The sequence below is a fragment of the Syngnathus floridae genome, chromosome 10 (genome assembly GCF_059516105.1).
Source record: "Syngnathus floridae isolate MCC-2025c chromosome 10, RoL_Sflo_1.0, whole genome shotgun sequence".
Classification (NCBI taxonomy): Eukaryota; Metazoa; Chordata; class Actinopteri; order Syngnathiformes; family Syngnathidae; genus Syngnathus; species Syngnathus floridae.
Window position 1 is genome coordinate 1,869,854 of NC_142422.1, and position 12,459 is coordinate 1,882,312.

General features: G+C 43.2%; 2 protein-coding genes across 2 annotated transcripts in view; both read left to right on the plus strand.

The window, feature by feature from the left end:
* Positions 1-260: 260 nt before the first annotated feature.
* On the plus strand, positions 261-4,967 carry ccne2 (cyclin E2). Its single transcript, XM_088387049.1, has 12 exons — positions 261-631; positions 2,114-2,152; positions 2,409-2,490; positions 2,693-2,749; positions 2,951-3,093; positions 3,164-3,299; positions 3,367-3,513; positions 3,584-3,679; positions 3,759-3,893; positions 4,007-4,118; positions 4,184-4,341; positions 4,426-4,967. The coding sequence occupies exons 2-12, from the start codon at positions 2,139-2,141 to the stop codon at positions 4,540-4,542; spliced, it is 1,197 nt and encodes a 398-aa protein (XP_088243175.1). The 5' UTR covers positions 261-631; positions 2,114-2,138; the 3' UTR covers positions 4,543-4,967.
* Positions 4,968-5,460: 493 nt separating this feature from the next.
* Positions 5,461-12,459, plus strand: part of LOC148391678 (neural-cadherin) — a 51,273-nt gene continuing 44,274 nt past the window's right edge. Inside the window, exon 1 of the mRNA XM_088386850.1 lies at positions 5,461-5,730. The gene's annotated coding sequence lies outside the window, so the exon portion shown is untranslated. The remainder of the gene's footprint in view (positions 5,731-12,459) is intronic.

Sequence of the window (12,459 nt, forward strand, 5' to 3'; positions counted from 1 at the left end):
GTGTCCTATATGTAACAAATGTGGTATAATGTTGAAAAGTCCGCATTTTCGCTTTGTTGACAAATTTGACAGCAGCAGCACGTGCTTTTCTGTTTACGTTTTGCCCGCCGAGTCACGTGACGAGTCGGGCTAAGCTTCCATTGGCCGAGTGTCAAGCCGACTCCGCCCCTGAACGCGGAAGTTCCTCCGGCCGCTGGTGAAAAATTGGCTATAAATGCCACTTTGCAATAACTTCCCTGCCTCATTCACATTCCGGTCGGGTTAAGGGGTTGTGGCGCGTCGTTTAAATCCAACCGGAAAATAGGAAAATCCGTATATCAGTGGAAAAACACCGTGAATTACGTCCGCCGATTGAAATGAACGCGGTCTGCTCAGGGAACTCGAAAAAATGCCCTTCAAATTGGCGAATGTTTATCTGAAATGAGCGTTTGAATCTCAGTTTAGGCGCACCGGGTCCGGGGCTCGCGTAGACAGGTTCCCGGAGAATATTTCCGCTCGTTTTCAAACTTTTGAGCGCGTTTATGTGCGAACCGGGAACGCGCATGCGCAGTGGTAGCGCGGCATAAGAGGCGGATATAAGGATTGGCGCCGGCGCCACAGCTGATCCATTCACTCATTCTTCCTTCTGGAGGTAAGACAAGCGCTCCGATCACCTCTTTTATACACTTTAAGATCAATTTTAAACTCTGTCTTCACCCTACTAGGCTTTATGTGAGATATATCTTGCTTAGTGAGGTGAAAACAGTCTTATTTTCTCTTGTTTTGCAATCGGTTGCAGATTGAACTTGAGAATGTGCCTCAGTTTTCGATCATTTGTCACCTAAAATCGAAAATATACACTCAACGACATCCGCTTGGTTTATTACAATGTCATTATTGCCTCGCTTGGTGCCATTTTGCACTTTTTTTAAACGAAAGTTGACAAGACAAAGTGTCGTTGACAATGTCATTCACAAAGTCGTTTTTCCTCGTTTCCAAAGTTACATTTAAACTCCTCGTCGTTGTTCGTGGCTTGTACGATGGCTATAAAAGCGTCTTTTGTGAGTATTAATAACTATGTTATTAACATCATCGAGAGCAATGTTGACCCGGTTAGCAACCCAGCTAACAGCAGCTAATTACAGTAGCTTCCCTCCCAAACTTGAGCTCGCATTATATAAGCGCTTATCCGCTTCCAAATGGTCACAAGTGTGGTTAAAAGAGACGACGAGGGTTTCATTTAGTTGCTGGGGGTGTTAAAAAGTCATCATGGTTGTGTCTGGGGGGCTTTTTAGACTACTTTGTGGCCGTAGAATTTGGGGGGGTCTCCTTCAATCCTCCCGCTAAACGCTGCTCGAATTGGCGCGTCTTTGCGTTTCTATTCTCGCTTAAACTTGACGTTTTGATTCATTTCCGTCGCTCAAAGTACGCCAAAATGTTTGGAAGGGTTGATTCTAGCATTGGATGGTTAAAAAGTGCGTTTAAGTAGGGTGTTTTTTGAGTTTTTTTTGTTTGGAAGCGAGGGAACAACCACCCCCCTTTTCTTCCTCTGGAGTCAGTCTGTCATATTCATTCTTTAAACATTAAATGCACCATTTTGTTTTGTATAAATGCGAATGTCACAGCGTAATGTCAAATACAAATGGACGAATCCTTAATAAGCTTTTGTTATAGTGTTATTAACTTGTTACACACCCTGTACTTATCATTTGAGTATGCCACAATGATTTAACGCATAATAAGAGAATTGGAGTGAGTAGAGTCACAAAATAATGATGGAAGTCAAACAAAACAATCACTCTAAGTCATTTTCACTCTTAGGTTTATTATTTTACGACAAATTTTTGTGTCATACACAATTCAGACTCAGTGTATTCAGTCATTTTTTCAATTTAAAGCCACCATTTTGTCATCTTTTGTCATCAGCGGTGAATTAAAACATCGTGTGTGTGCAATATTCGGCTTTAAAAGCATTTCGGTGACTTTTGTTGACTTATAATTGCCACTTGTGAGTCAAATACGACAAGATGGCTCTTTAGCACGTAGGTGCCGCAGTGGCTCTGGAATGTGACTTCCATCTCCGGGCCTCTTTTTTTATGATGCACGCTAACGTTTTTTTTTGTCTCTTTTGCAGAAGCTCGAGTCCAGTCGCCACGACCATGTCCAGACGCAGGTGAGCACCTGCTGCCGTTGTTTGTGAGGGGAGGGTGGAGAGAGAGGGCGGGGGTGTTCTTCCCTCCCCCCCTGAGATTAGGGTGGGCCGGGTGGGGCCAGACCATTATCACATTCAAATGTGTCTGCGTCAGTCAAGTACATTGTTGTTCACAAAAGAAAACTAATCACGCTGAATTTTAGATGGGGGTAGGCTTCAGATCACCCACAAGGAGAAAAAATGGATGACGCTAATCAATAATCGTGTTTCTTCTTAGTGATCGCATCACCCTTCAAGCCAGAGACTCAAACACGCTGGAACCCACCCCGAGAGCGCCACTGAGGAAAAGAAAGTGCGAGGTTGGTTGACGCATGTTTTACGCTTGACGCACAGACATCATCGTCAATCAGCCTAACTCTGGGCGGGATTATGCAAATGAGACACATTGTTCTACCGCAGTTGGGGGGAAACTGAGAAAAAATCGCTTACAGGCTGGTTTTTTGAGAAATACACGACAAAATAAAAGTTCATGTCGGTGTTTGTGCTCTTGTGTTTGTGTAGCAGCCCTCCAAGAAGAGTCAACCCGCTGCAAAGAAACAAAGCTGCTATGAAATTCAGGTTTGTGGTTTTTTTTTTTTTTTTAAAAAGGGGGTGGGGAGTCTCATTAGCACACTGAGCTGATGGTTCTTCTGCTGCTTCGCTCGTTAAAGTGGCCTTAAAACCTCTTTAAAAGTCAAATCAGCCATTTGAGATATTTCAGGTCGTCTGATGGCAGCCATGTTTTTTATTCATGACGGTCTACTATTTTGTTTTTGGTAGAAATGTTGGTCGGACGAAGGAGCGAGTCCGTGCGTCCTCATCGAGACGCCGCACAAAGAACTGGAACCCGCCGACCTTTCCGGCTTCAAGCAGTACCGTTTCAAGAACCTCTTCATCAAGCCCTCGCCCCTCCCTTGTCTCAGGTAGAGCCTCCCTAAAATGGCCGCCTCGAATCGCGTCACGCCTGATATTGACCTTTTGGCCACGTTGCAGTTGGGCCAGCTCGGACGACGTGTGGATCAAAATGCTCAACAAGGAGCTCAAGTACGTTCACGACAAGAATTACATGCAGAGACACCAAAAGCTGCAGCCCAGCATGAGGGCCATCCTCCTCGACTGGGTTCTTGAGGTCAGAACCACACATTTCCAAAATTACATTTTTGTGTAAAAGTTATAAACAAAATTTGTTTCCACAGGTGAGCGAAGTGTACTGCCTCCACCGGCAAACGGCGTACTTGGCGCAGGACTTCTTCGACCGCTTCATGCTGACTCAGGAGGACGTCAACAAGGACTACCTGCAACTCATCGGCATCACCGCGCTCTTCATCGCCTCCAAGATCGAGGTCAGAGGTCACCCTCGTCTTTTCGTACGCCGCCTAAAAGTATCGATCTGATTCAAGTCCTCTCCCGCAGGAGATCTACCCTCCTAAAATCGGCGAGTTCGCCTACGTGACGGACGGCGCCTGCGACACGTGGGACATCCGTCGCACCGAGCTTCAAATCCTCAAGGTGGCGCCCCGTATTCCGAACAACATTCAAGCTCTTTTTTTAAGCAAATTCTGAATGTTCCATTTTGGATTTCTCATAGGCATTAGACTGGAATCTTTGTCCGGAGACTCCTATCTCTTGGCTCAAGCTTTACGCTCAAGTGGAAGCCCAGAACGGCGATGAGAACTTTCTTGTGCCGCAGTTCTCACAGGAAATATACATTCAGATGACGCAGGTAAGAACTTCCTGTTTGCTAACATACAACAGCGGAGGCTGTGCTCGCATCCCAAAACACGAGGACTTCCTGTTCCAAACATCTCCCTCACTTTTTTTGTTCTGTCCTCTCAGCTGTTGGACTTGTGCATCATGGATATCCGCTCGTTGGACTTTAGCTACAGCGTCCTCGCCGCCGCCGCCTTCTGCCACTTCTCCACCTTCGACGTCGTCAACAAAGTGTCCGGTAGGTTCCGCAGATGCTGCTAACAGTCGGTAAAGGCAGATAGGTAACGTTTTTGTGTGTTTTAGGTCTGACGTGGGAAAGCGTGTCGGAGTGCGTGCGGTGGATGAGCCCCTTCGTGGACACGCTGCGCTCGGAGGCCAAACCCGAGCTCAAGACTTTCGCCAGAGTGAAGACGGAAGACCGACACAACATCCAGACGCACGTTACCTACTTGGACTTCCTGGTGAGTCTCGCTCAATCACAGTGAAAGTTATATTAATTGTTGCGTATTTAATTAAAAATTGAATCAACTGATTCTGTCTGACAGAGAAAAGCTCAAGAGCGCCACACTCAGGATGCCAGCAACTGCCCGCTTTCACCTGTGGTTGCTATGGCAACCATCTTGACACCACCCAGCAGCACGGAGAAACCGACTAATCACTGAGTGGGGAGAGGGATCTTGGCAGCCTTTTTTTTTTAGCATCCAAAAAAAACAAGATGAATTTAATGACATGAAATGAGATTTTTGTGAGAGACTTCCTGGTGCTTCTTCATTTGGTTGTTCCATCCCATTGGCAGCGTGGGGAACATGCAGCTTTGTGGTCACTGGCGATCACTCGTTTTGTGTGTTTTTCGTGACTGTTTCGTTCCTGGAAACTTGACTTGAGCCATTGCTGCTGCTTACACGCTACTACGGGCTCGTATTTATTGAATTTAAAGAAAAAAAAAATTAATAGGACTCTTGAGAGCTATTTATGTCTGTGCCTTGAGATGTTCAGCCATTTTTTTTTTGTGTACATAGTTTCATTTTTTTGGAAGTGTTCTTTTACAGAATATTGGAATCTTTTAAATAAAAAAATAAATCGATGGGAGTGATTACTGTTCATTTAAATTTGGTCTCTTTTGGTTGTGTCATTTTGCATTAGTAGTTTAATAATCATACATTCATTTAGCATTTATTGTTTGTATGGCTAAATATTGCTGATATATATCTTCCAGAAATCACATTTTTTTGTCATTTTTATAACTTGCTCCATGTACTTTATATACTTACTATCACTCATAACGTTTTCAACAGTTTTGTTGCACTACCAAGTGTGTACACAAGATGGCAGTATATGACTGCTTTTTGTATTTAATCAAGTATTTTACACTATAGCATTCTCATTTCTTTTTTTCACTTTTTTAAAAAAGTAAAGAAAGACCAGAAATTTGTACCAGCAAGTGTAGCAACTTTCACCAAAGCAAAGTTACAGGGGTTACAAATTTCTGGTCTTTTTATTGCTTTTTTTGTGCATTAAATGAGTCACCCAAGTTCCGACTATGTGAGTGGTGATTGAACGCATCCCGGATCACCTGCAGAACGCGCGGGAGCTTCTTAAAGAAAATGAAAGGAAACAAACCTAGTATCTATAGATTTAGAAAAAATAACAAACACAAAAGTGTCGGAGCGCTCAAGGCTCAGCCAGGAGGCTCCACGGACCACGTTACCATCCCCAAAAGTTTGCTTTTTGGAAAGACTGGGAGCACCTGAGTTCCAGCCAGGAGGCCGACCCCATCAGCTGAGTGTGGCCGTTTAAAGCACCTCCTTTTCGGATAGACGGCGGAGATGGCATCAGACTTCATGGGAAATGTAAGTCAAATGAATTCTTCCTCATTTCAACTGAATATATAACGATGTTTGCGTATGTTGGTGACTGGTGTTAAGATATAGACTGCTCATTTCTTGTTTTTTGACATTTTAAGCGATAGTCTTGTGATGCTTCCTTCCGTGACGTCACTAAAACATGGAGGGCCTCACCTCCATTTCTTAGTTGCCCTTTTAAAGGCATTTGTTATTTCATTATTCCTCCAAAATGAATGGATGAAATAGAAAATAAACTAAACTGCATGTTAAATTCGATTACATTACAGTAGCTCACCATATGATAAAGTGAGCACTTCATTAAAGTAGTTGAAAGAAAGACAGAAAGTATTACAATACAATACACCTTTATTTATCATCTATTTAATTTCTTACATGTGACACGTCTCAAACAAACGGCTTTCAATACAAGCTTAATGTTGTGATGTATGCGCAATAATTGTATTACGGCATATCAATATGAGTGCGGGCCACAAATCTTTCCGCCTTTGCTCTTTCCTGTTTTAACGTGCAGCAGCAGTTAAGTCACATGATCAATGCATAGCAGCCATCGAGCATAATTCACACTGTTTGTGTGTGTGTTTGTGTGTGTGTGTGAGTGCAGTAAATCCATGACAAAGATGAAGTAACAGGCGGCGTGCTTGTAAACGTCCGCTGGACATTTCAATGATCAACAACAACCTGCAGCAGTCATTCATTCCCGCTGAATCGTCACTTATGCGCAACCGTGACGGTGACATCACTGCTACACAACTTTATCACGGCATAAAAGTATCTCGCTCACAAAGTAGGGTTTCGAAATATTCGTCCAAGACAGGTTAATTATTATTTTAAATTAGAATTTCAAGATTATCATTTCAGATGAGGGTTTTGACCATTCAGTGGTTTGTAGTGTGGTCTTTGTCGTGTGTTTGTGTGCTGAACATCCAAGTGTGGATTTATTTCCTCGCTGGCTCGCCTTCTTCCTCCTCTTCTTTTTTTTTTTGATTCATGTTGTGTACGCGGCCTCAAGGTTGACGCCGTCTTCTTACCCCTGCGCTGACGAAGATGACTTATGTTTGTGTGTGTGCGCGCCGATCGTACGTGTGTGGAAGTTTTACGCCCGTGTTGCCACATCCGGCGGCCTCATCCATCTCGTTGACGCCTCCGTAAATTATCCTCGTGAAAGCGCCCAAATGATTGGTCGTCACGCCTCCGGAACCGACGGACGGTCCGGCCGTGGAGCCTCTTTTGTCCCGTACGCTGGAATGACAGCAGTAAGTTAGGGTTTCGAGCCGGAAAGGAAGGTTTCAAGATAGGGTTTGTACATTCCAAGTAGGTTTTGGAGTCTTTGTTCTGAACTGAATTGGAGTTTTAAAACAGGGTTTGTGTTTTAGAAGTAAGGCTTCATGATGTCGTTCAGGTTAGGGATTCAAATGACTTCAAATTAGGGTTTCAAGCACATTGGAGGGTTTAAGATTTAAATTAGGGACTGGAGAGGAATAAGATTTGAAGACAGGGTTTCAAGACAGGTTAGTGTTGTGCTCCCAAATCCAAAAAAACAAAACACAACATTTTCTTCTTTTAAAAGCTCGTCCGTCTTACGGCATCATCTTCAAGTTGGCCGCCGCCGCGTCCGCCTGACTGCGCCGACCGTACGCCGCGCAAAAGTTCTGACGTGGCTGTTTGTTTGCACTGCCGTTAAATTGGAACTTTAAATTTTTCATAAGGGCTATTTGAAGTCTTTTTCATCCCATTCCGCCTTTTCGCAGTCTTCTTGGTTTATGGTAAACACGATGAGCCGAAATGGAAACAAAAAAACAACCGAAAATCTCAGGATTTTTTTTTTTTTTTTTAAAAGTCTTTAATAAAATAGGTTTATGTGACTTTATAAAGCGTTTGGGATTGGTGGTTGTCTTTATATCAAGATTAGGATGTGCAAAAAATAGGGACATACTGTAAAAAATTAAAAATAAACTAAAACTAATGGTTGCTTTTAGACTGACTAGCAATGTACTGTACACATATATGTACTTCCTGGGAATCGGCCAATCACATCTCAGCTGAGTGATCGGTTTCACTAAAGTTGACATTGCGGAGATTTATGCCACGCAGGGCCTTATTTCATGCAGGCTTATGTGTGTGTGTGTGTCAGTGTGTGTGAGGTGTTGGGGGGGTGGCAAAGGGGGCCATTGGGAGTGAGAAAAAGCAACATGATGCTGTAAATCCTCATCTTGTGCCTGCTACCCTCTTCTTGAGATTACACATCAATGTGTGTGAGTGTGCGGAGAGTGTGAAAATAAATAAATATATCCTGCCCACCAGTGTGTGTGTGTTGTGCGATAATAATAATCCCTTTCCTTGGGGTGTGCGCATGTGTGTCTACTGTATGTACGCACGGGTGTGTGTGTGTGTTTGCCGCATCCTTCTTAGGGACACAATGTAATTTTTTTTTTGAAATTCAGCCCCCTAAGACAGTTTCACATGGCAACATCGAATTTAGTAGACGTGTAACGTGAAGAGGAGACCCACAAAAAAAAAAGACACACAAAGATTTTCGGCATTTTCAGGGAGCCTTCACTGAACCTTTTGAAAATCCAGCCCTTCATATAGCAACATGAAATTTGGTGGACTCGTATAAATAGAGTAGACCCACAAAAAAGTTGTGCTCCAAAAGATACAGTAAGTCGGCCATTTTGGTTTGAAGTATTATGCTAATTTCCTGGGAGCCTTAAAAACTCGTTATGTATATTAAGATGAAGTTCCGACGCTAAGTTGCGAAGGATTTGAGTTTCCATCATTGCGTGTGGGCGGAGCATGGCAGGTTTGATGACTCGCCATAAAATAAGAAAGTGTCATAAGTCAGCTACACAAGGTCAGCTCTCAATCAAATGTCTTGTCGATGGTCCCGCCTTGATGAAACTCAAGTACGCCCCCTACTGGTAAAGAATGACTTTATATCCTTGTTTATCAAGGGAGCGACGTTCCAGACCTACTTCAAACATCAAGTCAGAAAATTACCCTTTTTTTTTTTTTTTTTTAAACCAATTGATGATTTCTCTCTTAGATTTAACAAAGTGTATTAGCTTAAAGCTAACAAATAACGTGAAATGCCATAGACGGGCTAAACAGACATTAGCATAAATGTTACAAACATTCAAACTGCTACGATTGCGTGGAAATAAGCTAGATGTGTGCGGAGATGATATAGCTGATGTAGTAATAATAAAATAAAATAAAAAAAAAAAGCCAGTCGAGCTTTTCTGAGCTGACAGCCGCGGCAGCTTGGCGTCAAATCGCACAGACGCTCGCTCAGTTGTGCCGAGTCGGCACACCTCCCGTCAAATCGAGTCAGCTTTTTACCTCCACGTCCCCAAAGTTCACTGAACGTGTGTGTGTGTGTGTGTCTGTGTGTGTATGCATTAGAAAGTTAAAGACAGATCGAGAGCTTGTGTCGTCTGAGCTTTTACTTTTTTTTGCAGACTTTCAAGTTCATGTTTATATTTTCCCCAGATTGAGAAATTGAGAGCCTGTGTGTGTGTGTTGTGTGTGTGTGTACATGCTCGAGCTGTCGTCCAGGATTTACCCTCACTGAGAGTTAATCTGAGTGTCGGCAGGATTCTCTAAAGGTTAGAGAGACGGGGAAGGAGTGTGTTGGAAGCATCGCGGCTGACCTCATTTTGAACGCAAAGCAAACACACACAGGCAGACACACACACACACTTACGTGGTGTCGGGGGCAAAAAGAAAACATGCGTGAAATTGGTCAAATTGTGCTTTCAGTTTCAGCCTCCACCTGCAGAAGTGTGCCCAAGCAAGCAGCCACTTGTTTTCAATTCATTAGTTTTGTTGATTAATTTGCTGATTTATTCATACCCAATTAGGAGGGCTTTTTTTTTTTTTTTTTAACTAAAATCATTTTAATTTCATGGAGCAAAGCAAATCGGAGATTTATTGCTTCTGTCAAAAGCGTGTCTTTGGAGTCACACTTTAGTCCGAGGTTACCCTCGTAAAGTTTTTTTTTTATAAATGGCAGGTTCATAATCATATCGTAAAGTCATCAATAAACTTTTATAAAAGATCACTTGGGCTCACTATTTGCAAGTAGGTAATGTTTTTGTGTGTAGTTGTTTACAAACGCGCCACCTAGCGGGAGGGGCCTGAAGCGCACTCATGTCTGAAATGTTTCCTTGTATCTCAAGGCAAAACCAAGTAACTTGAAAAACTCGCAAGTCAAGGCACCTCTGCACTTTTTTTTTTTGCATAAACGATCCCATGAGTAAAACGCAAACTTGTCCTCGAAAAGTCAAAGTTCATGTGGTCAAATTTCGTTTAGTTCCATGACATCCAAACAGAGCATCAGCATTGATTTTCTCACATTTTAATTAAAAAAAAAAAAAGAAAAGGGAAAAACCTAGCGCGATGCGAACGGTCGCTGGCGTTCACACCTCTTTGAAGCCGCGCCAACTGGCTCCACTCCAGCATGCTCATCTCATCCCGAACGAGGAAGCACGTCCATCCTTTTTTCTTTCTTTTTTTTTTTTTTTTGCTGCAGTCTTGCACCAACCTGAACGTTTCGGGGAGGGGGTGTCAGACAAGTGGCCCTCAGGCACGCACAGCCCTTTGCGACCCAATTTATCACACACACACACACACACACACACACACACACACACACACACACACACACACACACACACACACACACACACACACCTAATGCAAGCGCGGTCAGCAGTCAGGTGACGAGCAAACGTCTCGTTCTTGTGTTCCACTTTTCATGTCGTTCAATCACTAAAAGGAATGACATCATTGTTTTTTTTTTTGGTTTTTTTTATGACTGTACAGCACAAGTGTCAAACTCAAGGCCCGGGGGCCAGATACGATATTTGATCTGGCCCGCAAAGACAAATTGTGCATCAAATTGTCTTCACTTTTAATATCTTTTTTTTTTTAAATATTTGACCAGTTTTTACTGATTTAAAAACGAGTTATTTGTCAGTTTGTTTTGTAGCTTTTACTGTATATAATATGAGGTGCTCATATATTTATTACACCCCTGCTGTACAGTTTGTAATGTTTTAGCGTAACAAAAAAAGTTACGCCGCTACGTGTGTTTTTGTAAGTTGGAGGAAGTCGCAATGTGAAATCTGCGGGATTCTTAATGACACTTCCTACAGGGAGGAAATTATCTGATGAGACAGGATGTCTTCTTTGGATGGTCGTGCGTGAGTGCGTGCGCATGTTTGTGACAGGCGTGATGTCGTCGGGAGATTTCACGACTTACGAGCTGAATTGCCGAGGACGTGCCGTGGTGCGTTCAGGGACCCCCGGGTGCCGTCGTCACTTTGCCGCCTGTGTCTGCCAGGCACGTTGGCTGAGATGAAAAGAACTCAGGCCGATGAAACAGACTGGATGAGCGTCACACGCTTGACTCAAACACTATTGGGATTTCCTTGGGGATCAATAAAGAAAAACTATGAATCATTATTAAGAAGTCTGCGTGAAATCGAAGCACAGTCGAATTTCGTTGTTGTTCTTTATCGGTCGGATCAGGGACAAAGCAAAAAGCTTCGGTTTTTTAAAAATCTGGTATCATACTCACCGGTTAATATGTTTGGGGGGCGAACACATTTAAAACTAAAATGTTTCGCTATTTAACCCGCCTCCGGTCATGTGACATTAAGTCCTCATGAATATTCATGCGGAAGTCACTTCGCAACATCACCCTGTGGACGCTTTTAAAATTCGTCGGGGTTCACGCTTCACTGACCCGACATACTTTCCCGAAGCCGCTCCCCCGGCTGCCATATTTGCAACATCCATGTCGTAATTATCACTGTATAGCCTCCAGTGGACGGCAGCGGGATATAAACAAGATTGGGTCATTAATAAATTAATAGGCACATTTGTTAGCATACCGCTAAGAGGCTAATATTTATACAATATTTCACAATACTAAACTTTTCACTGATGTTTAGCGAAGATCGTTATATTGTGCCGTACGACGACATGCTACGCTAGCTACTTACACTATTTCACTACAACGTTTTACATTGTTGCTAGCTACATTATCTTGGCTATGCTAGCTTGCTAAGATGCGTCACACTGATATGTTGACTCTATATATCGCTAAGCTATCTTGCTAGCTTATCTGTATCGCTTTGCTTTTAAGCTCTGATATTTTGCTACATTTTTTCAATCCGACTTCACGGCGTGTTGAAATTTCGGAATGTGTCATGCTACAAGGCCATGCTAGTATGTGCCCTCCCACTTGTCTAGCTTTAGACTGTCTTTCCTCCACCTGTCTCACTCCCACCTCTCTCTCTCTCCCACCTGTCTCTCCCATCACGTCATTGGTGCCGGTGGTCCGTTGCTTTCTGAAACGCCTCCGCTTTTCCGCTCGGCTAGCGCGGAACAAAAAGATTTTGGACAACAAGAATCAGAAAATGACGACATGGAGGATGATTAGAGCTCGATGTGATGATCAATGATTGTTTTCATTGAGCTGATGTTGCTGCTTCTGTGACAGTGTTTAACTTTGAAGTCTAATAATTTGAAATGTATTTTTGGGGTCGCTGGGAATGCGTTAGGTTGCTTTTGTGACATTTTGGCTTGTCCTGTCAGTAAAAAAAGAAAAAAAATCCCATCCTCGCTTAGATCCTCCCGCCGTGAACGTGCCCTTGTCTGGTCTCAGCAAAGCGTTCCTCTCGGGAAACGTCTCAGCTGCCCGTCGCA